General features: G+C 53.4%; 12 protein-coding genes across 12 annotated transcripts; 9 read left to right on the forward strand and 3 right to left on the reverse strand.

Moving 5' to 3' along the window:
* The first annotated feature begins 176 nt into the window (after window positions 1–176).
* Window positions 177–1,376, forward strand: POSPLADRAFT_1038035 (hypothetical protein). The gene is made up of 4 exons (XM_024477315.1): window positions 177–470; window positions 536–716; window positions 772–946; window positions 1,003–1,376. The coding sequence occupies exons 1-4, from the start codon at window positions 194–196 to the stop codon at window positions 1,237–1,239; spliced, it is 870 nt and encodes a 289-aa protein (XP_024344314.1). The 5' UTR covers window positions 177–193; the 3' UTR covers window positions 1,240–1,376.
* A 217-nt stretch (window positions 1,377–1,593) lies between these two features.
* POSPLADRAFT_1130515 (hypothetical protein) lies at window positions 1,594–2,269 on the forward strand (the record flags this gene model as incomplete). The annotated part of the gene is made up of 2 exons (XM_024483963.1): window positions 1,594–1,867; window positions 1,920–2,269. The coding sequence occupies 2 exons, from the start codon at window positions 1,594–1,596 to the stop codon at window positions 2,267–2,269; spliced, it is 624 nt and encodes a 207-aa protein (XP_024344315.1).
* A 1,378-nt stretch (window positions 2,270–3,647) lies between these two features.
* On the forward strand, window positions 3,648–5,563 carry POSPLADRAFT_1093649 (hypothetical protein; the record flags this gene model as incomplete). Its single annotated transcript, XM_024483111.1, has 15 exons — window positions 3,648–3,685; window positions 3,741–3,849; window positions 3,955–3,986; window positions 4,042–4,063; window positions 4,115–4,138; window positions 4,190–4,225; window positions 4,284–4,380; window positions 4,433–4,535; window positions 4,586–4,751; window positions 4,802–4,861; window positions 4,919–4,931; window positions 4,986–4,999; window positions 5,054–5,110; window positions 5,160–5,251; window positions 5,302–5,563. Coding segments are annotated over 15 exons (1,125 nt in total), but the record flags the coding sequence as incomplete, so codon positions are not given.
* A 1,399-nt stretch (window positions 5,564–6,962) lies between these two features.
* Window positions 6,963–10,857, forward strand: POSPLADRAFT_1164919 (hypothetical protein; the record flags this gene model as incomplete). Its single annotated transcript, XM_024487851.1, has 16 exons — window positions 6,963–7,100; window positions 7,154–7,238; window positions 7,288–7,342; window positions 7,396–7,850; window positions 7,901–8,059; window positions 8,109–8,436; window positions 8,494–8,525; window positions 8,576–8,620; window positions 8,674–8,697; window positions 8,750–8,771; window positions 8,820–9,021; window positions 9,076–9,282; window positions 9,337–9,504; window positions 9,558–10,100; window positions 10,152–10,394; window positions 10,444–10,857. 16 exons carry the CDS (start codon window positions 6,963–6,965, stop codon window positions 10,804–10,806), a joined length of 3,069 nt encoding a protein of 1,022 aa, XP_024344317.1. The 3' UTR covers window positions 10,807–10,857.
* On the reverse strand, window positions 10,780–11,572 carry POSPLADRAFT_1072404 (hypothetical protein). Its single transcript, XM_024482514.1, has 2 exons — window positions 11,566–11,572; window positions 10,780–11,507 (listed from the first exon to the last, which is right to left on the reverse strand). Exon 2 carries the CDS (start codon window positions 11,492–11,494, stop codon window positions 10,856–10,858), a length of 639 nt encoding a protein of 212 aa, XP_024344318.1. The 5' UTR covers window positions 11,495–11,507; window positions 11,566–11,572; the 3' UTR covers window positions 10,780–10,855.
* A 221-nt stretch (window positions 11,573–11,793) lies between these two features.
* On the forward strand, window positions 11,794–13,304 carry POSPLADRAFT_1130084 (hypothetical protein; the record flags this gene model as incomplete). Its single annotated transcript, XM_024483913.1, has 5 exons — window positions 11,794–12,187; window positions 12,303–12,516; window positions 12,567–12,633; window positions 12,687–13,023; window positions 13,075–13,304. 5 exons carry the CDS (start codon window positions 11,794–11,796, stop codon window positions 13,302–13,304), a joined length of 1,242 nt encoding a protein of 413 aa, XP_024344319.1.
* A 1,986-nt stretch (window positions 13,305–15,290) lies between these two features.
* Window positions 15,291–16,497, forward strand: POSPLADRAFT_1038037 (hypothetical protein). The gene is made up of 3 exons (XM_024477316.1): window positions 15,291–15,743; window positions 15,796–15,975; window positions 16,031–16,497. Exons 1-3 carry the CDS (start codon window positions 15,383–15,385, stop codon window positions 16,198–16,200), a joined length of 711 nt encoding a protein of 236 aa, XP_024344320.1. The 5' UTR covers window positions 15,291–15,382; the 3' UTR covers window positions 16,201–16,497.
* Window positions 16,498–16,576: 79 nt separating this feature from the next.
* Window positions 16,577–18,642, reverse strand: POSPLADRAFT_1030540 (hypothetical protein; the record flags this gene model as incomplete). The annotated part of the gene is made up of 5 exons (XM_024476735.1): window positions 16,577–16,650; window positions 16,701–16,910; window positions 16,969–18,115; window positions 18,167–18,321; window positions 18,597–18,642. The coding sequence occupies 5 exons, from the start codon at window positions 18,640–18,642 to the stop codon at window positions 16,577–16,579; spliced, it is 1,632 nt and encodes a 543-aa protein (XP_024344321.1).
* A 550-nt stretch (window positions 18,643–19,192) lies between these two features.
* Window positions 19,193–20,708, forward strand: POSPLADRAFT_1176382 (hypothetical protein). Its single transcript, XM_024488418.1, has 6 exons — window positions 19,193–19,357; window positions 19,438–19,705; window positions 19,759–20,135; window positions 20,203–20,392; window positions 20,442–20,548; window positions 20,599–20,708. The coding sequence occupies exons 1-6, from the start codon at window positions 19,219–19,221 to the stop codon at window positions 20,610–20,612; spliced, it is 1,095 nt and encodes a 364-aa protein (XP_024344322.1). The 5' UTR covers window positions 19,193–19,218; the 3' UTR covers window positions 20,613–20,708.
* Window positions 20,709–21,009: 301 nt separating this feature from the next.
* Window positions 21,010–21,786, forward strand: POSPLADRAFT_1051664 (hypothetical protein; the record flags this gene model as incomplete). The annotated part of the gene is made up of 5 exons (XM_024480190.1): window positions 21,010–21,123; window positions 21,186–21,265; window positions 21,324–21,429; window positions 21,496–21,523; window positions 21,587–21,786. 5 exons carry the CDS (start codon window positions 21,010–21,012, stop codon window positions 21,784–21,786), a joined length of 528 nt encoding a protein of 175 aa, XP_024344323.1.
* Window positions 21,787–21,984: 198 nt separating this feature from the next.
* On the reverse strand, window positions 21,985–23,054 carry POSPLADRAFT_1064138 (hypothetical protein; the record flags this gene model as incomplete). The annotated part of the gene is made up of 6 exons (XM_024481767.1): window positions 22,808–23,054; window positions 22,718–22,754; window positions 22,549–22,665; window positions 22,400–22,493; window positions 22,150–22,340; window positions 21,985–22,094 (listed from the first exon to the last, which is right to left on the reverse strand). Exons 1-6 carry the CDS (start codon window positions 23,045–23,047, stop codon window positions 21,985–21,987), a joined length of 789 nt encoding a protein of 262 aa, XP_024344324.1. The 5' UTR covers window positions 23,048–23,054.
* Window positions 23,055–23,390: 336 nt separating this feature from the next.
* On the forward strand, window positions 23,391–24,958 carry POSPLADRAFT_1038039 (hypothetical protein). The gene is made up of 9 exons (XM_024477317.1): window positions 23,391–23,414; window positions 23,474–23,533; window positions 23,589–23,752; window positions 23,810–23,975; window positions 24,029–24,256; window positions 24,314–24,373; window positions 24,421–24,484; window positions 24,544–24,648; window positions 24,708–24,958. Exons 1-9 carry the CDS (start codon window positions 23,398–23,400, stop codon window positions 24,867–24,869), a joined length of 1,026 nt encoding a protein of 341 aa, XP_024344325.1. The 5' UTR covers window positions 23,391–23,397; the 3' UTR covers window positions 24,870–24,958.
* Window positions 24,959–25,068: the final 110 nt, after the last annotated feature.

Raw genomic sequence — 25,068 nt, forward strand, 5'->3', positions numbered from 1 at the left:
CGAGGGGTGATCGCGGTGAATGGGCAAGGGGGTTGAGTCAGTAAATGTAATGCTGCTATGGACAAGGACATCTAGACAGAGATCTCGATCTCAATGCATTGCGGACACGTGCGGTGACGCCGGCGCCACTGCCCAGTCGCGACCAGCACAGTGCCTTTGTCCTTGACCATATACATCACACCCACTTGACACGATGCCATCTAAATCTCCGGCGCAGGCGTTGCTGGAAAAGGCGGACAAGAAAGCCAACTCGTCGACGGGCTGGTTCTCGTCCTCGTCTACCAAGTATGAGGAGGCCGGCGACATGTATCAGCAGGCTGCGAACTCCTTCAAGATCGACAAGCTATTCCGGGAGGCCGGGGACGCTCATGCGAGGGAGGCGGAGTGCAGGGAGAAGAGCCAGGAGACAAACGAGGCTGCGAACGCCTGGTGGAACGCCGCGAAGGCGTACAAGCGGGGTCATCCTGATCGTGAGTGCGGTAACATGCGTGCGATCCTCAGTATAACCCTAATCGACTTGATCCCTCGCGTTCAGTCGCCATCCAAGCACTCACACATACTATTACACACCTTACACAAGGGGGACGCTTCAGGCAGGCTGCTGATAGAGAGAAGGAGATCGGGCAGATATACCTCACGGAACTCCATGAACTGCGGAAAGCATGCGAAAGCTTTGAACGGGCTGCGGAGTGGTACGCGCAGGAAGATGCTACGGCGTGAGTACAGCCCTCATATGGTGAAGTTCTTTGTAATACTCATAGCTTGCAACAGAACTGCCAATTCGTGCTACAAGGACGCCGCAGATCTACACGCTGAACTGGAAGAATACCCCCAAGCGATCGCGCGTTATGAACAGGTAGCCAATGGCTCCTTGTCATCCGCACTCACGAGGTACAGCGTAAAGGAATACTGGCTGCGGGCCAGCCTGTGCGCACTCGCCATGGGGGTAGGTTACCAAGTCTATAAACTGTCTGTCAGCTCACAGGCAATCCGTTATAACAGGATACAGTCAGCGCGAAGCGCAACCTTGGCAAGTACTCGTCTCTCGATACTAGTTTCAGCACTACACGCGAGGCCAAGTTCGTGAATGTGCTCATCGAGGCGATCGAAGCCGGAGACCTCGAGACCTACACTGCTGCTGTCTTCGAGTTTGACCAGGTTACAAAGTTGGATAACTGGAAGACGAATATTCTGTTGAAGATCAAGAGGGGAATCCAGGAGGAGCCTGGTCTCACCTAAGATGGCATCGTTACCTCGTGATTGTGTGGTAACAGTGTCTGAATATCATCGCCTCAGTCTCATTATAGTGTGCCGTGTGGTACCAGGCTGTGCGCGTCGTGTAATTTATACTCAGGAATACAATCTACAGTACTAGTAACCATCGCGTTTGTCCCTTTCTCCCGGTGTCCAATTCTCACGTGATTCCAGTACGTGGAAGTCGCGAGTCGCGTACAATACTTCCTCCTTGTCATACATCCTTGCAACGGCTCACTCGCTAGCTTTCATTGTCGTGCACGCGACGAGGCCTATAGGATATCACACTATAATTCTGCCTAAATTATAGGACGCGTCGGTTGACGTGCTGGCTCATAAATGTCCTGGCTGGCATCATTAGGTCTTGCCGCTTTCCATTTTGTTTATTGGTTGGTGACCACGATCAGGTCACTCTGCGCCTGGCAAGACCCGCCATGTCCCCTTACCGCCGAACGCAAACAGAAGCCTTCTCACTTGGCCTTGCTCTTTGTCCCGCCGAAGGTCCATACTGATCTGGAAGCGACGGAATGTCTCTTGGCGGAAAGTGTGGAGAGGGCAGCGGCTTGGTGCATTACTGCTGGCATTAACCGCTTGACTGTGTACGATGGTCAAGGTACGTCTACCATGTGTTCGCCATGTGTCCCCTAAATGCATATACCTCATAGGAATTCTGGCCCAGTCTTCCCTTGATATCAGAGCCCGCCTGTCGAAACGCTTTGACACCTCTCAAGAGGATGAGGAGGAATCTGACATTGAATACCCCCTCACACCTCCTTCCTCTGATGACTCTGAATCAAGGCCTATTTCACCGTATTCAGACGACGCCGACCACAACCTAAAGGTCATCACGATTCCAATTCCGAGCATACCAATCAAGGTCCAAAGAAAGTTACAGAACTTGAAAGCCGGTGTGAGACATCGCCGAACAGAACGTAAGTTAATATATTCGTCTTCTTTGACCGCTCATAGCAAACCACAAGACGCTCAGGGAGAGAATCCAGCTCACACCTCTTGACCGTACACATTATCAGTAGACAGGCCGGAAAGCCTGCTATATCTCGAGTCGCCAATGATATTCTCAAAAGACGCATCCGAGCGGGTCTTTGTGAAGACTTAGCATCCGGATATCCCGATCGCGACAGAGCAATTGAGAGTGAACTTAACACAATACTTGAAGGTCTAGTCATTTGACTCTTGTGGTCCCGCCGCGATTCTGAATGCTTTCTCGTCCCCTAGGCCCAGTTGGGTTCCCGGAACCAGAACTCATGCTCATACACCACGTCTCCCGTGAACATCTTGATTTACCTCTTGAGCTTCATGGCTTTCCACCATGGCAATTGCGGCTGACAGAGTTCCAGTAGGTTTATTGGCAGTTGATCTTGATTGTATTTAACTCGTTGCTCGTCAGTGCATCATCAAGTCATGATCAGTCTTCATGGAAACGCACGACATATGGCGCTCACAGTGCCGGTAGAACTCTTCAAGAAGAAGCCTTCAGGCGTGCGCTGGATGAGTTCAATGCTGCTCAGATGCGGTTAGGGAAGTGATGCGCTCAGGAGCTCTCACGTACAAGAGCTCTGGGGCTAGAAAGGTGCATTGGGACCTGAACCCTACGCATGGACGGTATGCCCTGACTGGCAGCATGTACAGGATTCCCACAGAGCTATGTAGACTGATTCTGTTGTAGTGTATAGCCCTCTATAGTCCTTGGTGCCTAATTGGGCGCTCGTGTCCTGCGTATACGATCGGTGCCACTGCGAAACTTCTTGGCAGCTTCGAGGGCGTCTGTGGGCGCACGTTGGGATCGTCGTCATGTCGCTCCGCGTTTCACCTTTCGGCGACTATAGGCGACTTCGCCCAAATGTATACTGCTGTGCAGTTGCTCCTCACATCTCGGCCTATAGCTTGAAACAACAGTGCCCCTTATATACGCAACAGTTGTAAACTCAGTCCGGATCATTACATCTGTCTTAGTTGTCTTGGGCTGACAGGTCGCGCCTCATAACTTTATAAAAGATGCCTAGTCAGAACACAGTGATCACTAAAATCTATTCTCCACTATGGCGACGCATACCAGCCAGCTTGCCAGTTCCTCGTTGTCGGCGCGCAACGGCGCTACCCGTGACAAGGTACGGCCTCGCGGCGAATCAGCGTCGCCTCGACGTGCCTCTACCTTGCCTCCGTTGTTGTCTGAAATGAGCGCAGTGCCGCACAAGAGAATCGTTGTCTGCTGTGACGGGTATGTAGTTGGGGTCAATTGTCTGCGTCCATTTCAACATAGGCTACATAGAACATGGCAAGATGGTATCGTTGTCGACGCTAGATGGAAGTACACCAATGTTCTAGTAAGGGTCGCTTTCTTCTGCCTCTGCTGCTACTCAGTTTCTTCCCAGCGTCTCTCCAGAGCAATCAACCATGTCGACGATAGAGTGTATGTTTTGAGCGCTGATACAGATTATATACTCTTACTGTGTCCCTCAACGCAGTCCCTCTGGGCATCCTATCTCTCAGGTCGTCTTCTATCAGTCGGGCGTTGGCTCTTCAAACAATCTCTACGATCAGATTGTGGATGGTATGTTTACCTATCTTTGCGAAGTATGATGTCGCTGACGCGAGAGACAGGTGCTACCGGAGCTTCATTAGGCAAATACTCATGGCACTCACCGAAATCACATGAATTGAACATGATTTGCAGGAGAGAAAGTCGAGGAGGCATATGCCTTCATTGCCCAGTAGGCTCTTCTTGATATCTGGCGTCATCGATTTACAGACGATCTCTGCCTCTAGGAATTATCATCCGGGGGATGAGGTTAGCAGTTTGTGCAATTGAATATCAGGGTTACTCAATTTCTTGGTACAGATCTTCCTCTTTGGATTCTCTAGGGTGAGATATTGGGCGCATAGGGCTCATTGAAGAGACACTGATTAGAATCAGGGAGCGTACACGGCTCGCATGGTGGCTTCGTTCATCGTCAGTTTTTTGGGTCGCCAAGTACAACGACTGTAGCTCACAATAAACACACGCATAGGGCAAGATTGGTATTCTCGACAGAACGGACATGGATCACTTCGCGGACATATTCATCGCTTTCCAGAAGATAGGGAAGATGGACGACGACGACGATGGTGCGCTGCAACATTGCATGTTCTACGAACGTTATTTAGATTGTGTTTACAGAGAAGGGGAAGCCGGACATAACCAAGTTCCTGGCTCGTTGGACTGCGGAGGATTCACCGGGAAAGAAACGGGCAAGTGCTAGCCCCAACGGGTTCTCCATCAAGTTTGTGACATTAACGTATCAGTCATGCTCGTACTGACTTGTCGCATCAGATGTGTTGGCGTTTTTGACACTGTTGGTTCTGTCGGACTTCCGGAGGAACTTACTCGGCGTTCCAACCGAATCAGGACACTTTTTGGGTTCAGCGATAATAAGCTAGGAGACCACATTGAGCGAGCGTACCAAGCGCTGGCCCTCAATGAGAGAAGAGCCGATTTCGTGAGTAACGTATATATTATCCTTGGGTCCTAGACTTACATGTTGGACAGGATTGTGCCAAATTTGAGCAGCAGGAAAGCGGCAGACGCAAAGGGCAAGTGTTGAAGCAAGTGAGTTGCTCAACATGTTCTAGAGACTGATTGAATAACACTTAACAACTCTAATAGTGCTGGTTCACTGGTACGTAATGTTAGTTACAAATATTATATAAACTGAACAAGTTTGGCCTCCCAGGATGTCACTCGGACGTGTGTTATTCCGCTCCTCAGCCATGAAAGCTTTGCTGACGGCTGATACAATAGATTGGCGGAGGATATCAGGAACATGACCTGGCTGATCTGACTCTCACTTGGATGGCGGTATGTGTCGCTACAATCACCATCTTTCCGTCGCTGACAAGTGCATCAGGCTCATGTCGGTGACATCCTGTCATTGAACGTCGAGTACATCGCAAGCCTGCCAGATCCAGTCGCCCTCTGGGGGGAGCAGGCGTCGCACAAGTGAGCTATACTGGTATGAGACAGCCGCTGGTACTAACTGTATTCTTAAGTTCCGCCGTGGGCATATTTTCCCTCGCAAAGACTATCCAGCGGAAGATTCCCACTGCTCCAGATGAAACAACACATGAAACAATACATCCGTCTGTCCTTGAGCAGAAGTTGCTCTCGGAGATCATACCCGAGTTGCTTGAGAACGTCAAGAAGAACCCGGGCCTCGTGGCCCCCCTCCTCCCTCTGGAGGAGGAGCTCAAGCGCAACTGGCAAGTAATACAGAGCAAGGAGAATGCTCAAGGTTTGCAAAAACAGGGATCTCAAGTCGCGGACAATGGGAAGACCAGCGGACCTTCCGCGGTAACTCAGTCCGCTATATCTGCGACCGCGACACAAAAGTCGGCCACGACGTCAGCCGACGGATCTGTCTCGGAGACTCAATCGAGTGTCTCTGTGGTGGCCCATCAGACAACTGTGGCGTCGACCAAGTGGAGTTGGGTAGCGAACGTTTCTGCGGAGACGAGCGTTGCCGCTCTCGTGAAGGAGTTGATATGAGGCGAAGGACAAAGTGGCCGCCAACATTATACCTTTTTGTACACTCTCCATGTAACACGTTACCAATATAGACCGTTGTGCGCTGCCTGGTATCTCGTCCGGGAACTAGCAACGGCCCGTGAGCACTGTAAGGAGGTGAGATGGGCGCTGTCGCGGACGTCCCACTGGCACGGGGACAGTACGACTACTACGATGGCCTTTTCTGGAAGCCGATCATGCATCTCGATCACTTGGCGGGCGCACGTGGGTGGCGGAACGGTGCTTCTCTGTTGTAGACCATAATAATGCCATTTCTTTTGCCCTAGCAGTTTCTAGCTCTCCTCGACCACCGGTCGCGAGCTGGAGTGATCTCGTCCCCGTCCCCTCTTCCCGCCATTGTGAAGTCACCATGGCCGTCAGAGATTTGGTTAGTCTCTTCGAGACACGTCCGACTGACAAGAGGCCCTCCCCACACGCGTCCGGTTCCCAGCATGCTAACGAGGCAGGATCACCACAACCGGAGCAACAGGTCTTAGCGTCAAGTCCTGACTTTGAGCCGACGCGTCAAGCAAAGGGCAGGCTGAGCCCTCACCCATTGTTACGACGCCGAGAACCAAGTCATACCGAGGAGACAGATGATGTTACAATCCCTTCTGGTTCCGCAGAGCTGCTGAACGACACAAGCGCAGCCTCTGAGAGCCTGGAGCGCGTTAGACACCCTCGGGAAGTCTCTGCAGACGTGACCGACGAACTTGTCTCTGTGGCCGCTCGCTCGACCGGGGCCAGCGGACGCTATGAGTCGAGTGTTCCTGCATGGGACGCTATGGGTAAAAGTCTCGGCGGGGTGGAGGTCGACCAGCTCTCTTTCCCGCATGGAGCAGATGCCAGCGCGTATGCTTCGACCTCGACAATATATACCCCAGGGCCGTCATATCCTCCCGTGAGTGCCTTGTTTTCGGGGCAGACGGGCGTACACAGGAACCCAGGGAGTTCTTCCACAACCCTCATACCCTTGGTGCAAAAAGCTCCTGCGCACAATCCTATACCTCTGTCGACTATCTTCTCCCGCAAAGCCGTCCCTCTCAGTCTTCCAAAATTGGACGACTATATTGCAAGACTCCCAGCTGCATCTTTCCCATCGCTTGCAGATGACGCAAAGGGAAAATCAAAGGCTCCGGCTGCAGTGATGTTCCCTCCAATGGACCAGCTGGCGGCATCTAAGAAGTCACTCGCTGATTTGGAGCACAACGCAACCATTCCACCTGGGTGGAGGAACTGTGGTGCCATATTGTCCAACCTAATTAGCATCGTGCTTGGTATCACTGTATGTTTCCTCTTCTATATCTCAATTTCAATGCCTAATGGGCCATACCCCAGGGCTCGAGTGCATTAGCCTCTTTTTATAGCGTTCAAGGCTTGTTTGACACACTCCAGATCTTCGCACTCATCTTGAGCACACTTGGTAAAGATGCTCGATTGTGCTTTTCATGCAGCATACTGACGACCATCAGCGTCGCATCAGGGCTCTACAGAAGAACGATGGCGGACGGTCTTCCTTGTGAAGATGTTTGTACTTTTGTCATACCACGTATTTCATTGACTGACATGTCCTACCACAGACCGAATGTCCTTGCACTAAACTTTGGGACATCGCTGACCGAGTCGCTTGTATTACTGGTCGTCCTCATGACCATTGCCGCAGTGCTGCTTTTATACTTCTGGCGTGTAACTCGTCTATGCTATGGGGTTCGAGTCTCGGAGGGACAACAACCCATGGACTACCCCAAGAATACCTGGCTGGTCATTATCGTCAGTTTTCTGTTGACAGTTATCTACTTGCCGATCAGCACACTGGCGGTTCACGTTCTCGTCTGGTCTGACGATCTTTGGGTGGTCCCGAATCCCTACACAAACGCGACTACCAACCCGCCGTCTGTCTCACCACTAGGCCCATCTGACGAGTATCGCGCCCCATTGGACTTCTGTTACACGACTACCATGCAGTTAAACGAAATCAATTACGCGCCTGTGATCGTGATAATTGCCGTTGTCTGCTTTTTCGGGGTCGGTCTCAGTACGCATACATGCGGTGCAGCCATCTAACACCTCAATGGTAGCTCACAGTCTGGTTCCCTGTCCATTTGTACAAAACCATCAACAGGGTCGTGCCGGTCGTCGACCCATACACCGGACTTGGGGTTCCAAGGAGCAAGAGCGATATGGATCGCGAATATCAGCGTTTGTTGAACCGCGACCCGAATCCGTTGTCTTTTCTGTATGGTGGTATGTCACCCTATCATTGGAGGGTTTCGTTGTCATAATCTCCCGTTAGGGTTCCGGAGGGGATGGGGCAGCTACGAATCGATATTTCTGATGGCGAAATTAACGACCTTGCTTGTGACCGCCGTGATCGACCCTGGCAACTGCCTCTTCCGGACATACTCACAGAATAAAATCGCTGTGGCTCGCCAAATTGTGCTCCTTATCTCCATGCTGGCATATTTCATTCTCCAGTGCATCTATGCACCTTTCTTGGACCCTGTCAACAACGCCTCCGAATGGACATCGCGGATGAACTACGTCCTGACATCGGCTGTTGCGCTGGGCGTAGCACTCAATATACCCGGAAAGGATATTTTGAATGGGGTAGTGATTTATGTGTCAGTTCCATTGCAATGCCATAATTTGTGTGACATGGACTGATCGCTGTAACACAGGATTTACATCGTTACTTATGGCCTTAGCATATGTGAGTTGAGCAAACAGAATACTGATGTATTTGCTCAACGGAACGTCAAGATTTCACTATAATCGACATGGATTTCATGCGTCGTCTTGTTAAACGTATGGTCGCTTCATATAATGCAGACTCTGTTAGCTTATATCACTAATTCTAGGCCTAGCTCGTCGAATAGATTTCAGTAAGCTCACTTGTCTTCTATTAACTGTGCTTTTCGCTCACATTCACGAAAGGCATTGATATATTTTCACCACGGTAAGACCGTTGTTCTCTTATGCGGACTAATGGGCTGATATTCTGCAGGATTGACTTATCGCCTGCATGCCCACACACGAGGAGACGGATCTGGCAGGAAGCTATTATCACACTTTTCTTGACAAGCCCGGAATGCGAGATACCCCACACACAACGCATGGCGTTCAAACAAGCCAGAGATAGTGAATACCCACCATATCTATTGGACTTCGCCGGGTCCCCCGGGGAACGAATAGTGGAGAACCTGAAGGTATGTTTCTGTTTTTATCCGCTCTTACCCGATGCATCTTTGTGACACTCCCAGATCCTTCGCGACGTTGGATCACATGCTTATCACAGAGCCGTGAGCTTGACCGCTGGACCTGACAAGGAACGATTCCACCGTGTGGCAATGACCATCCAGGACCACTTCGTTGGTCCTGATTGTTATTGGAGGCCTCCTACTGAGCCAGTACCCCAGAGCTCCCATTTCTTTGGAAACGCGTGGTGGATTCCTTTCCCTCCTACTCTGGTAAATCGCACGCCTTCACTTCATCGTGTGTTCCTAACTTACCAGTTTCGTCAGGTCATCCGATATGATGATGGCCCCATGAAAGTACTGCAAGATCTAGCCGATCTGGAATTGTACGTTGTTCAAAACTCGAGCAAGCACATTCAACGCAAGCACCAGATTCGACTTGCGTTACGTGCGCTAGACGGCCAAGTCGTGATTTGGCCATATGATCATACGCATGTGAGTGCGCCACGAGTCAGCGATTCCCCCTATTTAATCATGTTTCCCTCCAGTATGTCGGCAGTCGTGATGCTTTTTGCTGCTGTTGCCAACGCTATGGTGCGAAAACGGTCACTCACTACGAGACTTGTACTCTACGCATCAAACGTCACGGTAAACTGCTCTGGGAAGGGATTGACCTTGGGAGCGGCTTTGATCTAGAGCTAACCTATGATAAGGACGTGAAGGCGAATGGCTCCCTGATTGGCCTTACGGATGACTTTGATCTCACGCAGTCCCTCGCGCGTTTCCTAGTCATGAATCAGCTCCTCATTGCCGACCGTCTCTCCTATCTCGAGGCCATCCTCCGGAGCTATCGCCATCATAGCCGCCGGAAGTGCCAGTGGAAACTAGATACCTTGACATATCGGTTCCTGATGGCGGTCTACAATCATCCTCAGCAGATGTCGCAAGTGACACAGGTCGTCGTTGATCTTGAGAGAGACCAGCGGGTCCGCGAGCTCTTCGTGAATAACGAGCTTGCTGTGCGGATCACTTACGAGCGGTTCGCCGCGGTGTCTCGGTCAGAGCTCGCTACGTGGTGGTACATCTTCTGGGTAAGCAGGACGTCTTACTCTTGGTCGGCATGAACGCTCATTCGGTAACAGGACGATCTATGGAGGCGGAACTATGACACGATCAGCGCGCTGAACAAGCATGCGTCTGACTTCAACCCGCACTACCCCACGTCCATTGCCTATACACCGCTCCCACGAGCCGCACTGGAAGCATTCCTGACACAGCGCGGGCTGCTGCACAAGAAACCGAAATGGGACGACTTCTTCGATGCAGGTTTTTTGAACAAGATGTACTTGCGCATGAACGACATCGTTTTCCACGGTTCCTTCAAGGTAAGAATTCGTATATCGTGGACTGCAGTATATTTAGGCAGTGATATAGGCAAACGTCCTTCATCTGGGCGATGACTATTCCGACCTCGACATGGAAGAGGTTAACGAACGGACGTTGATGCAGCCATCTACACTCGGTACAGGAGCCGGCACTGATTACGACGACGCCACTATTCGGGCGCGGCCGGTTTACCGATGGGAGGGAATCTTGGACGATTCTTTACGGAAACGGAAAGCGAAACATCGACAATTCTTCGCTAAGCTGGCGGTTTGGTTTGGAGTGAGTCCGTTCTGGCGGTCTGGTCCGCCGTCACAAGGCCTGGCACTCGACGCTCAGCTGGCGGACGGCTGGTATGTATTGTTGGACGGTGAAGCAACCATACCATCAGAGTCGACGAAATTTAATGTATAGACAAAGTAATGATTTACGACCATGGTGACAATCACTACACACCGCTATTTTACGCATCGGAGGAAGTCGATTTATCGGTGAGAAATTGCTTTAATTCGTCAACGGCGTCCAAGACGGACGGAGCGTATCCTTGCAAGAAATCAGGAATAGGTCCGTCTTCTGGAACACGTTGGTCTCCTGTGATGTAATCAGACGGCAAGGTGATCTGGACGCTTCGACTGAGCACATGCATCTTGAGCCCACCGCCGAGGACATCCTTGAGCTGCGCGGCGCATCTGGACCCGCCATGACCACCGTACGTGACGAACATGACTGGCTTGTCGCGCCACTCCCAGTAGAGGTGGTCAAGCGAGCTCTTGAGCTCGCCCGGAATGCCCCAATTGTGCTGCGGTGTGACGATAACGAAACCGTCGCAGGAGGAGATAAATGTGCTCCATTCCTGTATAGCGGGAGAGGGGTATTTCGCAGAGTCACGTATTTGCGCGGGCATCAGGGTCCCGTCGACGAGGGGCCCGAGAGGATAAGGAGGGCTGGTGACATCGAGGGCCATGATGTCGAAGTAAATTTCAGGTGGATTACCATCCTGACCGCCTAGGCGATCTGACATGAGTTGTGTTACCCATGCTACGATTCCTTTGCAGTTCCCGGGCACCCTCGCGCTTCCAGGAATGATAGCGATCTTCGGCATTCTGAGGTGATGGCTGATGCAAAGAGCGCGCATCAGTGTCCGCGGCATATGCGCTATGAGGTAGTACCCACCTTGCGTGTCTGAGAGTTTATGATGTGTGGAAAGATGGTAGACCTGATAGACTTACGTTAAATAGGGGGACCAGAGACTGCGGCAAGACTGCGACCTGATCCTGCGGCAAAGGCGGTGAACTACGGCACAAGTACTAGTGGGAACTTCGCCAATCGCTGATCGATCGATCAATCGAGCACACGGTGCACAATCCCAAAACAGCAAGCGGTCAGACCAGCGCTCACAAAATGCCTCGACGACCTCGACCTGCTACCAGACGTCCCCCTCCGAAGGCTGTTCTTGTTGCCCCTGCTGCGCCGGCTCTGACCAGTCCGACTGCTGCACGTCAAAAACAGTCTCAGCATGAACAGCCCCGTGATCCTGCGGCGTCAGACCCTGAGATTGAATCTGAGAACGATGCCTTGGAGTCAGACGAAGAAGAGGATGCAGCCTCTGGGTCATCCTCCAGCAATAGTAGTCACGGCTCAGATATTGAAGATGAAATAGAAGACGTGGATGTGGATGCCCCTCGGGTAGCGCAGTATGTTGACGAGGAGGACCTAGACGGGCTCGACACAGAGAGTGAACCTGAGTCGAGTAGCGAAGAGGAGGAGCCTTTACATCTCGTGCGTGAATTACCATGTTATTCAAAACACATGTCTGACATACTTTGGTTACTCAGACTAGCGCACAACAGGATGGTATGTACTATGGGTCTACTACATGTCTCCACTTTTCCTGATCACCCCCCTGCTAGACCTTGCCTCTCTTCCTTTCGGTGCTTTGCGGAATGCACAAAAGACTCTGTCTCGCGCAACTGCATTCAGCGACTCGGAAGATGAGGAAACGGAGGACGAGGTTTCAGGGCCGGAACAGGACACCTCCAGGTCTGATGCCAAAGGGAAGGGCAAGGAGATAGAGGACGGTCGGAAACCCAAGAAGGAGATACCCAAACGGAAGAACAAGCATTCGTTCGTATTTAGATTGATCAATTGCTCGCCCTGCTTAGACTTCCGCATAGGCCACAGGAGGTGAGCTCGAAGAAGCCGGTAGCACGGAAGAAACTGGGGGTGGAGGAATCTAAAGTGGTGGGTTATAGCTAGCTGACTACATTTTGCTAGATAATAAAACTCTGTTGCAGGTACCTCGCGACCCACGCTTTCTGACATTAGCGGGAGAGTTTGACTCCAAACGCTTCCAAACTCAATACGGTTTCCTAGCGGGTATGCACACGCATGAAATGAAAACGCTGAGGGATAACCTCAAGCGCGCGCGCAAACTACTGGCCAACTCGCCCCGCGATTTGCGAGAGGAGCGCGAACAAGAGGTACAAAGGTTAGAAAGAGCATATAAGCGAGCGGAGAGTCAAGTCAGCAAGGACCGCAGGGAAAAGATCGAGCATGAAGCGCTCGGGAAAGTAGCGAAGGAAGAGAAGGAGAAACGTAGTGCCGGAAAGGGAGCGTGGTACCTCAAAAACGGTGGGTCTCCTCGTAATTACTGCACATTCTGAGGCTGACGGGTTCCTACAGCGGACAAGAAGGAGCTGCTCTTGCGCGCAAAATACGATGCGCTCGCTGCGTCTGGAGGACGAGGAGCAGTCAAAAAGGCCATCGACAAGAGGCAGAAGAAGACGTCTCAGAAGGAGAAGAAGCGTAGACCGTTTGCTCCGGGGCAAACCGCCGGGCCTGCGCGCAAGCGAACGAGCTCTGGGCCAGAGGACGACGGACAACGGTCGGGGAAACGGCGGCGAATGGGCTGAGCGTAGGCAGACGTTGATACTGCCTTCGGATATCCGTACGCGAGTATGGTCCTTACTCACTCTTGTTTGTACCTACCCTTGGAAAGAATGACTATTTGCCCTGTAATGGGCCGGTTTCGATTGGTGGGCAGGAAAATGTTTGCCCGTTCTGAGGATGGAAGAGAGGCATCGATGGAAGCGCCGAGGCTGCGGAACCAATCAGGGGGGAGGCAGCTGGAAGCAGACGGGAGTTCGGACACTTCTCATGCCCGCAACTGGCTGGTCGTTTTGCCTGTGCTCTCTCCAGCCCATCCATCTCATGGTCCTGCCGCCGTAGGCTCTCTCTCTGGGGCTGTCTCGCCCAAGATGCAGACAGCACACGCAGACAACGGGCCCCCGCGGGCGGCCTCAGACGACTCTGACCGCACCATTGCTCCCAACAACTCCGAGTCCCCATACTTCCTCCAGGACACCGAGGCGATTGATTTTGCTCTGGACACACACAGAATAGACCATCTCTCGCTGGAGGAGGTCGAAGACGAGAACATCTACCGTGGCGAACATCCTGCGCGCCCTCGATCGCCATCATCTACTTCCGTCTCTTCATCTACCTCTTCTACTTCATCTGCCTCTTCCGTTTTTGGAGGACGTCTCGGTGCAATCTCAGCCGTAGTCGAACATGCGATTGCTACCTGGGCTCGGGCATGGGCGTCGTCTTCGTCTCTGTCGACCTCCTCTTCCTCCAAAGAGTCCATAGTCACGGTATCTCGGTCGCAGCTCGCCCGCAGGCGCAAGCGTATGAGTCTGGCGGACATCCAGAACCAGCGCTCCGAGCGGGAGATTGCAGCCCGGATACGTGCCCGCGAGGACGCAAGGTACATCTCCCGTGCGTTCGACCTCTATGTCCCCGACTATCTCGATGCCGGTGCAGGAGAAGACATTCGGGAGAGGAGTTTTCTTCACACCGAGTCCCTCCCGCTATTGATGGCGCGCCTCGGCGCTGCACTCAAAGAGCATGGCAGAGCGAAACGTGCCCGGCCAGAGGTGACGGCTCCAGAGCCACCACACTCTCAGCCTCCTGCCCTATATCATGATTATATGATGCCAGAGGAGCCCGTTGAGAATGTCCCTGGGCCTAGTGGACCATCCGCGCACCATGATGCGCATATACGCCGGAAAGTCAGGAAGGGCAAGCGGAGGGCTGGTACGGCTCAAGCATCGGCACACATAACACCGGCATCATCCTCCAGCAGTGAGTCGGATGGTCCAGAGAAGGCTTGGTGGCTTGACGTGTCGTCGCCAACGTGGGAGGATATGCGTGCCATAGGCAAAGTACGCCGTGTTTCCTCTATAATGACACTCCCCGTTCACTCTTGTGACAGCTCTTGCATCTGCACCCATTAACGCTGGAGGACATCCTGCAACAAGACCCCCGAGAGAAGCTGGAGCTCTTCCCCAAGCTCGGCTACTACTTCATCGTCTTCCGAGCGGTCGAAAGTCAAAAAACACGAGAACGCCACCGAGCGCTGCACTCTCCGCCAGAAGGAACTGGGTCATTCCTCATGGACCAGGGTAGTGTCGGCGACGTATACGTCTACATGGCTGTCTTCCGGGAAGGCATATGTTCAGTGAGTATGGGCGCGCTATCTTGTCCCAACCCACGGCATCCTGATATGGTACGCGTAGTTTCATTTCGCAGATATTGGAGGTGGGTACCGACATGCTGGTGGGTAGGATGGCAGGCTAATGCATGGAATAGAACACGTGGATCGTGTTCGTAATAAGATTCTGAAGCTCTCGGAGAGCGTCAACATGACGTCTGGTTAGTGTCACCGGTGCCTTGCGCTAACCTCGCGATGTCTGATGTTCCTGCAGACTGGATAGCCCATGGCATCATGGATTCTATTGTCGACTCGTTCTTTCCTTTCTTGGCGGAAATTGAGAAGGAAGTCGACGAGATTGAGACCCTGGTTGTCTTAGACAAAGACAATGCGGGCTCAGCTTCTCCAAGTGAAACAGCGGCCAGTCTTCTGCGGATGCATCGAACACGTAACTTGGAGCAGGTGGTTGCGCATGATTCCGTAGAAGAGTCTGAGAAGATGAGTACGCCGACCCTTACGGAGAAGGCTTCCGCGCGTCTCAAGTCTATGGAGCGCAAGACGCGGTTTTCCCTGCCTATGCAGTGGCCATTGTGTATCCGCCGCACGCGGAGGCGCCTTCGCGAAGGGTTCGCACACTTCCAGGTCGTATTCAAGCACACGTCCACGATATCCTCCACGAGCACAGTCCACCGGATGGCGCGCACGCGCAGGCTTGTCACGTCGCTGGCGCGTTTCCTGGCGCACAAGTCGGAGGTCGTCGCGCAGCTGCAAAAGCGGCTCCTCACCATAGGCGAGTGGGGTCTTGGGCGTGGGACTGACCACGACCACGACGTGTTCATTTACATGGGGGACGTGCAAGGTGAGGATGTCACGGTCTTTCTAATCTCGGGTTTGCTGACAGGTTGTTTCAGACCACATCATCACCCTGCAGCAGTCGCTGGCCCATTATGAACGCGTGCTTAGCCAGGCGCATCCTACCTACATCTCGCGCCTTCGCATGTCGCTCTCAAAGGCCCAGTCCGGGACCGACGGCGCACTCGTCACCCTCTCCACCGTCAGTCTGGGAGTGCTCCTTGTCCAGACGCTCATCGGTAAGGCGAGACGATCCCTCGTGCCACATGCACCGACCTGACGCATTATTTGTAGGGCTGGTGTCCATGAACATTCATCTGCCGCAGAACTACCTTCATGGATACAAGTATAATGCCTTCGCGGTGGTCATCGCGCTCTCCGTCATGATCAGCCTCGTGTATGGCTTCGTGGTCCGCATGTGGTGGATACAAGCAAGGCAGAAGAGGCGTTTGAAATATCTATGATACATTATGATTCCTCATGGACATGGTGGTTGATCCGCTGCGTTCTCCATTCCTCCTGGCTAATGTAGCCTCAGCACGTTTGATTCACTTCGGCACCGCGGATACCACTTGGACCATAACTTATCTCGTTCTGTTTGATCATACTACATAAGAATGGTTGCACATGGTCACATAATAGCGACATACGGCGTCAGACCACAAATATTTACGGAGAACGGATATATGATAGAAGGGTATGTGCTTGAAGTTAGATGTGTAGTACTACAAAAGCTCCAATAAATCCAGTGGTGATGCAATCTAATATGGGGCGCGAGCTGACACATTTCCTTGCGTTTCTTCAATCGAGAGCATAGCGACGACAGCTTATTTCAGATCGTTACAATTCGTTCAGTTCGCGTTTCTTGTCGCATAGGTTAACGACGCGCTTAGTTTCCTCGAGCACGGACAGGACTGTTGCGCCGTTAGTATCAGGGTGTATTGTTCGTGAATCATTCGCATACCTTTGTCCCTGAAGTGGTTTTCCTTTTGCTCAAGCTGTTCAATCGTGTGCAATAAACGATCTTCTTGCTTGCGAACAAGTTCCTCGTCGCGTTGGAGCTTCTCCATCTCTTGACGGATTCTCTCCGACGCATCGCGGACGTTACTGCATAGACTCTTCATAGTCTCAACCTCTTGTTGGTATCCCACGCGGAGCCCATCAAGCTCGTGTCCTGTATCCTAATTGTAAGACGCAAAGGGATACCAAGCAACGAATAGGCTCCTACACACCTAACACTTCGGCCTCGTTCGCCGTTTTCATGTAATTTGACATCTGCTCAATCCAATCACGGTCCATTGCCCACGCGACTGACTTCGTGTTGCTCGCGATGCTCAGCCGGCTGATGCTTCCACACTTCTTCAGGCTGCTTCGTCTGCGCGGAAGCGGGCGGTGCGCCTCGTCGCCCTCGCCCTCGCCGCGCTCTGAGCCCTCGTGTATCGTCGGCAACATCTGCCCGTTCGGCGGGCTGGCCATCGGCTCGGGGGACGCCGTGAACATGGGCTCAGGCTCGGGGAGCTCGTCGAGCAGCGTCGACGGCGAGTCGGTGGGTGGCGCCGCGTCCGGATCATGTGTGCGGAATGGGATAGGCAGCGGATCGGGCGACTTGGCCTTGAGCCGCGCGGCGTGCGAGATGGCGCTCGCGTCCGACGCCGCAGACCGCTTGCGTTCGACCGAGCGCACACGCAACTGTGCGTCGGCCTCGCGCATCACGGAGGGGACGCGCCCTGCTTTATTGAAGGCATTCAGGAGCTGCTGCTTGTGTGCGTGCGCGGGCTTGCCGTCCAGCGGGGGCGGAGACGGGTTGAGGAGCGTGGTTGCCTGGCTGGAGGAGTCTCCGCGGCGCAGGGGGACGCGCTCAGGCGAACGGCGTACAGATGAATGGCGCGGTGGCGCGGCGGTCCCTCGCCGCACCGGTTGGCTGACCTCTGGGTGTGAGACGGTTCCCCGGCGGGACATCTGGCTCGCGCCGTGGTGACTCACTGAGGTGGCGCGGCGGTGCGGCGTCTGGCTGGTGCTAGCCTGTGCCCCGGCAGGGTTGCACTTGCTGCAGCAGTATGGGGGGGAAGACGAGGTGCCGGGTGAGCCCGCGTCCTGGGGGATCTCCGCACCCTGCATCCTGAACCAGCGCTCCATCTCCTTGAGCCGGAAGTCGGGCGGCGCGTGCACAGTGAAGAACATCGAGCGTGAGCTCTGCTTTCCAGCAGGAACGGGGGCTGATGCGCGCGCGAGGCGGGTGCATTTCCGAATCATGCGGTCCTTGAGATGGCGGATTTGCAGGATACGGTCCCAGGAGGCATTCCTGTCCTTTGCCAGCTCGACAAGTTCTGCACGAAGCAGATTGCCATAGATCTGCGCCGTGCGCGGAGGAAGGAGCACCTACGGCAGGGTTACGCTAGGCGCACGTTATGCAGGGGAGACTGTGCGCACCCTTAGCTCGTTTGGCGTGTCCGTGCACTGCAAATACCGCCACCCACTTCGCGAGTACCCATCTGGCACCTCCAGCTGCCCGCGGACGGGGCTCTGCTGGAAGTAATTGAGCGACTGGCCGGCATGCCTGGACGATGCCATGCGAGGAGCAGCTCCTGTGTCGCCCGTAGGTTAAGACGGGCGGTGGATAGATGAGAGAGACTCAGACCGGCGGTGACTCGAGGAGAAAATGAAGGGGGGAAATAACAGAAGGCGATCGCGCTGTGAAATAGAGGCAATAAGCGACCACGAGTCTGGCATCTAAGATCCCGCATTTGATGGCAGCCGTCCGCGTGTTATCGCTTGCCCTGCAGCGTGCACAAATATTTGCAGGCCTCTCTCTCAGCGCAGGCTGCGTCTGCAGGGATCCTGTTTGCCGCTTCCAGCTCACTGTGCTCGGTGATCAAGCGGATTAGCTCGCCTTGGAACACGTTCATGACCAGCTTCCTGGCGGAGCGTTATGGCGCATCGCTGCCGTGAGCCGCATCGGATATAGATCATGGGCCCTGGGGCAGAGCCATGGATGTGTACATATCGCGGGCATCTGTAGTCTGGACTACGAATGGATAGCGAGTTCCGAATTCTATCATCCGGTGTCCGACCTGAAAGATACAGCAAGAGCCGCCAGGAAGACCAGATAGGTAACGACAAAGGACATTAGGACTCTTGACGCCGTTGTATTGCGCGTTCTGGCAGTTATCCTGCATGCGATGAACGCCTGCCCGGCTGGGCTGTACGTGCCGTGTTATGTGGGCATGCCATTACGTGACAAAAGATATTTAAGCGTCTGCATTCGGTTTCGGATATCAGTGCTTTCGAGTCTGGAAAGAACTCGTAGTCGCTGAAGTGGACATTGGGGAAAGAGGGAGCATGGTGGGGTTACCTGATCGAGGAGGATGCAAGGATGGTCGCATGGACGAGCGCACTATGTGCGCTCGTCCAAGTTGCCTCCGCCCGCCTCGTCTTGGGCGGCATTCCGCACTCTCTCAGTTCCAACGCTCACCTCTAGATCCATGTCGTCGGTTCTCGCTCGCTATGAACACTTTCTCATCAAGAATGTCTCCACCATCTCGTCTCTCGAGAGCACCTTGAGGTCCGTTACGTGGGTCCTCCCTGGCAGGTTCAGGGATGCGGAGCTGGCGTCCGAAGCGTGTTAGTTGTCTCGTGCATCGTGTTTGGCCCCTCTGACCGCCGTTCGTGTTGCATATGTCGTGCGCCGCCATGTACCGTAGTGTCTGCCGCGCTCAATGTGATCAGCATGTACCATGACACGCTCCTCGCGCAGTTCGTGCAGTCCGACCCAAAGTACAAGGCGCTCATCCCCCCGTCGCCGCATACGCGATACACCCGGGCCTGGTCGGACAAGGACTGGCGGTACAAATGGGCTGCCCGCACGCTGCAGCTCGTGCGCTTCGTGGAGCTCCTGATCGAAATGGGGCTCAGGAGGAAGACGTCTACCCGCAACCGCTGGCGAGGCATCGTGTCGCTTGAGGTCATTAAGTACGCATCACCGCACGCGACGTGAATTGACTCCCCGCTGATATTCTCCGAAGGGCTGTGCTACGTCTTGTGCTGTTGCGCATTACCAGACGACCAGTGCTTTCACCGCCTATCCCTGAGCGGGAGATAGACCCTTCTTGCTTGCCTCCCGAGTCGGATACATCCTCGCCTACCCTCGCCCCATCCTCTCCGCCCTCTTCGCTCCCTTCGACGCCCGAGCACCTGAAGAATAACCATGTCCCACTGCCTTTGCATCCGCTCCTTACCCCGCCGCCGCCCACCCAGTCGCCCTTGCCAGTCGAGGACTACCTCTTGCCGAAAGCCCTCACGACGTCGGCTGTGAAAGCACCTACTGCGCTCATGCAGCCCCTCACATCTCCGAAGGATTGGCTTGCAGAGTTGGTGTACATCGCACGTCCTCTTGTCTACGGTGAGTAGTCGAGCCTGCTCTGCTCCCTGCACGTGTTAAACTATAACTTGTTGCCATTGTACTTTAGCGATCATGTTGTCTCGAGACCGCAAGAGCAACCGGCCCCTGATGACTGCTCTTGCATTGGAATTCGTTTCGCGCAATCTGCGTCGCGTGCCTGCCCGATCGGCGCCCCTCGAGCGCTCAGAATATGCCTCTAGGGACAAAGACATCGTGTGGTATCTGTTGCGCGGGTCTATCTGGAAGACTTGGTCGAAGTGAGTGGCAGATTATTTCGCGATGATCATGTTCTCAACTGTGGTACAGGCCCAAGCTCGAGGCGTTCGCAAGCGGTACCGCTCGTGCTCCGCTGTTGGGCGTTGTCGGTGCATTCATTCGCGACTGGATTCCATTGATTGATGAATACTATTATTGTGAGTAACGTACTCCTGCACATCTAATCGACACTGAATCTTGTCTCCAGATACTGCTCCCTAATTCGGTGTACCTTTCTTGCAGCCTTTGTCTGGTGCTCCCAGTTTGCTTGGTGCTCGTGTACTATTCGCGCTAGTCTATTCCATGGATTCATCCGGACCGCTGCTCGAGAGACCATGATGACATGAACGGACTCCCCGCGACGGCCCGGACAGCGACGGTCCGCGCTCTGCATCCTGTGAATTGGGCGGTCAGGCGGCGCATCGACCACACGTTGATTTTCGTCTATGCCCACGTGAAGGTGGATAGGGCGGTAGCACTATGGGCATTCTTCAGGTGTCCATATGTGATTAGCACGCCTGGACGGTCTACGTCAACTGAAATACGCGTGTCTCTATGTGCTCGCCATTAAGACTGGCACAACTGTCTGGGGTAGTGCCCGCATCTCCTCCCGGCCTTGATGGCGCTGTCTGCTGATCCCCCGCCTCCACCTGCTGATCTGCGCCGTGCCGTAACCGGTCATGACGATTGCGGTACCGCGTGCGTCCGGAGCGACGATTTGCTTCCGTCGAGTGTGAATTACATTTTCGCTCTCATATGTGGCGTCGAATTTGATATATACTCGCGGGTGCGCAGGAGTCGCCGGCGTTCCCTGGCGTCTGGGGAAACAATATTTGGGTGACGGAGGCGACACCTACTGGAGATAACAACAGCGAGTAAGTATTGGTAGCTGTCTTGGCGGCGCTGTTGCTTAGGTCACGATGTCTACGATAGTGTGGACGGCGCTGCAAGGCAGCCTGATAGCGATTTGGGTATTGTGATGCACAATGGCACGGTCTTGAGATATACGGATCTAGCACCTGGAGCGTTAGCCGCTATGGTACGTGCAGCGTGCGCTCATGTACGTGTGGACAACGCTATATAACATTGACGCATTCAGCACCAGACATCGTCCTTGGATTATAACATCTTGAGTGGGTGCTGAAATTCCCGCCATGATGCAACAGGAGGACGGGCTCAGTTTTGATCCCTTACAGTCCAGGGCAAGCTCGTGCTGATTATGGAAGATGGAACAGAGACAAAGTTCGAAACGCCGGGGGACATCGTTATCCAGCGGGGCACAATGCATGCTTGGAAGAACCCAGGACCTGGTTGGGCCCGCTGGGTGACCGTATTGGTGGACGCGAAGCCGGCTGTGATAAATGGCATCCCTCTGCCTATGGAGGTCCGGCGGTGACCCGCGCGAAGGCGGAGGATAAGCAGTGCATTCTGAGGGGGCCCGCGACCTGTAAGGGTAGACCCTGTGATGATAAACAATTTGACGTTCGTAATAAGCTTGTGACCCTGGTTCGCACACTTCGATTGAATGCAAGCAAGAATAGAATGAAGATTTACTTTGATACAAACACTCCTTATGGGTGAGCGATTTTCTCCTCTATTGAAGATTCACGAAGAGCCCCCCATCTACGAGCAGCGATGCCCCTGTGACGTACTTCGCCAGATCGCTGGCGAGGAACACAACTGGACCGGCGAGGTCGTCAGGCCCTGTGGGAGATGGCGTCATTCGGAGGCGCTATACATGTCAAGTATGAATGCTCACGGCCGAGGCGTCCTAGAGCTGTTCTCTTAATCATGTTCTCTCGCTTGACAGCGTCCGAGAGGTCTTGCTTATTGATGTCCGTCTCAATGGTCCCTGGGAGGACTGCGTTGGCTCGGATGTTGTACTTTCCGAGCGCGACGGCGCAGCTCTGCATGAGGGATAGTATGCCCGCCTTGGTGGGCGTGTAGTGGCTGCGATATGGCCAGTGAGATTTCGCCCCAGGCGCGATATGTAGTATTATTAGACTTACCACTGCATCTCGCCACCGACCAGGGCAGATATCGAGGATACGCCGATAATTGACCCTCCTTGTGGGATCTGGTTCTTCATTTGGTTTGCTACGGCTGATATTGGCCCTCAACACCTGTGATCACAATAAGAGCGGATTCCATCGCGCACCTTGTACAATCAGGAATGATCCGTCAAGGTTCACGGATCGTGTCCGTTCCCAAGTAGCGAGCGGCATTGTGAGGAATTCAGCGAACGGGCAAATGCCCGCATTGCTGACCAGTACATCTTTGAATAGACGTTAGCAAACACTAGCCTATAGTAGAATCATAATCCTAACCAATGCGTCCAAATGCGCCTACTCCGACTTCGACAGTCTGTGGCAGAGTCACAGTCAGACTGTAGCCCGAAGCACGTGAAATGGGCACACCTTCGTCGCTGTGGCGGGATCTGCGATGTCACCAGGAACAATTGCGACGCGAGCGTTTGGAAAGCGCGTCTCTATCTCCGTTTTCAACTCATGGGCCTCCGTCTCCGTCTCTTTGTCCCCCAGGTAATGGAGGACTAGGCCGGTTGCGCCTTGGTTTGCAGATTCCACCGCGCACGCTCGTCCAATTCCGCGAGACGCCCCGGTGATGCATACCACTTTGTTGGACAGTAAGCCTGCCATGGCGAACGAGGCGAGATGCGGTGCGTAGAGCGGAATTGGTTATTGCTGCCTGCTGGAGGTCGTTCATATTTCTTACTTGGTCTAGAATTGATATCTCGCATCAGGGTGCTCTTGCACATTTGACACGGTCCGTGTGCTCCGCCTCCGTGTCACAGGGACATGCTCCTTCGTCGAGGAAGACATGGTGACTATGTCATATGTGCGATACGAATAGTAGGGTCGTCGTATTTCCCGCTATACGGCCCCGTCCTCCGACGTTGTGGGGTCGAGTGAGATATATATATATATATATGTGACCGCAGCTTGTATGAGCATTAGGATTCCTCCACGGTCGCGTTTCATACACTGACATGCCTTCCGCTAAGATGTGAGCTTCGGGCATCGAACTTTATTGTGCAGACAATTCGCTGATCGCGCAATCTGCAGTTACTACGACGCAGACGCCGATCTCGGTGTCCTCACGGGCAAGAAGATCGTCTTCCTGGGGTAAGCTGCCTCATTCTGACTCCGGAGAATATTAACCGAACGTCTTTATGTAAAGCTTTGGTAACCAGGGAGCTGCGCAAGCTCAGAATCTGCGCGATACGGGGATTCCCAACGAGCAGATCCTCATTGCGAACCGAGTTGATTACTATGCGGATGACGCAAGGGCGAAGGGCTACACCGTCGAGCACGATTTCGCAAAGGCAGCGAAGGTCGCAGACGGTACGTTGATGTCTTGTTGTGTGGATTGAAAGCATATATCTGACTTGTTGCTTCTAGTTGTCTTTATTCTCATCCCGGACCAGGTCCAGCCCCGTGTCTTCAACGAACAATTTGCCCCCAACCTAAAGGACGATGTGACAATTGTGGTTGCAAGTGGCTATAATGTGTTTTTCAAACTGTTGAAATTCAAGCCCTCGCAAGACGTTGTCATGGTTGCGCCCAGGTTTGTGTCTAATAAACCAATCGACGACCATTGACATGCTCACCAAACCCTAGGATGATCGGCTCGTCTGTGCGGAGTCTGTATGTTAAGGGCCAAGGATTCCCCTGCTTCGTTTCCGTCGAGCAGAATGGCACGGGCAAAGGCCTTGAGTCTGCGCTTGCGCTGTCCCGTGCCATCGGTGCGACGAAGGCAGGAGCCATCGCGTCATCCGTCTATGAAGAGACTGCTATGGACTTGTTCGCCGAGCAGGCGCTCTGGCCGAACATCATCATGCTGTTCACGTATGTGCCATTCCTTTACGCATGGACAGGGTTAACGACGATTGTCGCTGTCAATAGGGAGGCCTTCAATCTCTTGAAAGAAGCTGGATGCTCGGACGAGGCACTCTGCTACGAGATGTGAGTTCAAGGTCACAAGGTGAGGGCAGGAGTTAATAATTCTCTAGGTGGATGTCAAAAGAGCCCGCTGAGATCTTCGAGCGCGCAGCAGAGGACGGCTTTGTTGCCCAGGTTCGAGTGGTTCATTTCTGGAACGATTTTGTGATTGATTTTCCATCCTATCTGTGCAGCTCAAGCACCACTCCACGGTCTCACAATACGGTCAGTTGAGCGGTGCGCAAGCCCTCGACGGGACCAGTACACGCGAACACTTCAAGAACATCTTGTACAACCAGGTCTGCTGATGCATGCAGAACCACATGGCGACACCCTACTCATGCCCTATGTCGTGCAGATTCTCAACGGCAAGTTCTGCGCTGCATTCAGCAAAATTGAGCTGGACCTTGAGAAGGAAGGCGACGAGAACCCGTTGAACCAGTTGTACAAGAAGTCGGACGAGTTGGAGCTCGTCAAGGCGGAGAAACGAGTGCGAGCTCGATTGGCGGATCTTCTCTAGAGCCATCGTATAGAACGTTGGATGCAGTAGAATACCAGGAAAATCGTGTACAAATATGATGTCAGGATTTGATTCATGTCTCCTGGCTCATCCAACCGATAGTCACGCAACGACTAAAACAAGCGTGTCACGGGAATCACAAGCGACACACAACTGCACTGTGATGCATACTTGTGTGACCGTGACTGTGTAGTCGTTT

This window comes from Postia placenta (assembly GCF_002117355.1).
Source record: "Postia placenta MAD-698-R-SB12 unplaced genomic scaffold POSPLAscaffold_1, whole genome shotgun sequence".
Taxonomy (NCBI): domain Eukaryota; kingdom Fungi; phylum Basidiomycota; class Agaricomycetes; order Polyporales; family Adustoporiaceae; genus Rhodonia; species Rhodonia placenta.

Bases quoted from the DNA above. Each gene is read 5' to 3' on its own strand.
- POSPLADRAFT_1038037 (XM_024477316.1), top strand. From the start codon at position 15,383: ATGAGTACGCCGACCCTTACGGAGAAGGCTTCCGCGCGTCTCAAGTCT. The intron at 15,744-15,795 runs GTGAGGATGTCA...AGGTTGTTTCAG, and splicing joins TTACATGGGGGACGTGCAAG to ACCACATCATCACCCTGCAG. The intron at 15,976-16,030 runs GTAAGGCGAGAC...CATTATTTGTAG, and splicing joins CCTTGTCCAGACGCTCATCG to GGCTGGTGTCCATGAACATT.
- POSPLADRAFT_1072404 (XM_024482514.1), bottom strand. From the start codon at position 11,494: ATGCCGAAGATCGCTATCATTCCTGGAAGCGCGAGGGTGCCCGGGAAC.
- POSPLADRAFT_1038039 (XM_024477317.1), top strand. The intron at 23,534-23,588 runs GTAAGCTGCCTC...CTTTATGTAAAG, and splicing joins AAGAAGATCGTCTTCCTGGG to CTTTGGTAACCAGGGAGCTG. The intron at 23,753-23,809 runs GTACGTTGATGT...TGTTGCTTCTAG, and splicing joins GGCAGCGAAGGTCGCAGACG to TTGTCTTTATTCTCATCCCG.
- POSPLADRAFT_1038035 (XM_024477315.1), top strand. From the start codon at position 194: ATGCCATCTAAATCTCCGGCGCAGGCGTTGCTGGAAAAGGCGGACAAG. The intron at 471-535 runs GTGAGTGCGGTA...CCTCGCGTTCAG, and splicing joins CAAGCGGGGTCATCCTGATC to TCGCCATCCAAGCACTCACA. The intron at 717-771 runs GTGAGTACAGCC...AGCTTGCAACAG, and splicing joins GCGCAGGAAGATGCTACGGC to AACTGCCAATTCGTGCTACA.
- POSPLADRAFT_1176382 (XM_024488418.1), top strand. From the start codon at position 19,219: ATGTCGTCGGTTCTCGCTCGCTATGAACACTTTCTCATCAAGAATGTC. The intron at 19,706-19,758 runs GTACGCATCACC...TATTCTCCGAAG, and splicing joins GTGTCGCTTGAGGTCATTAA to GGCTGTGCTACGTCTTGTGC. The intron at 20,136-20,202 runs GTGAGTAGTCGA...ATTGTACTTTAG, and splicing joins CGCACGTCCTCTTGTCTACG to CGATCATGTTGTCTCGAGAC.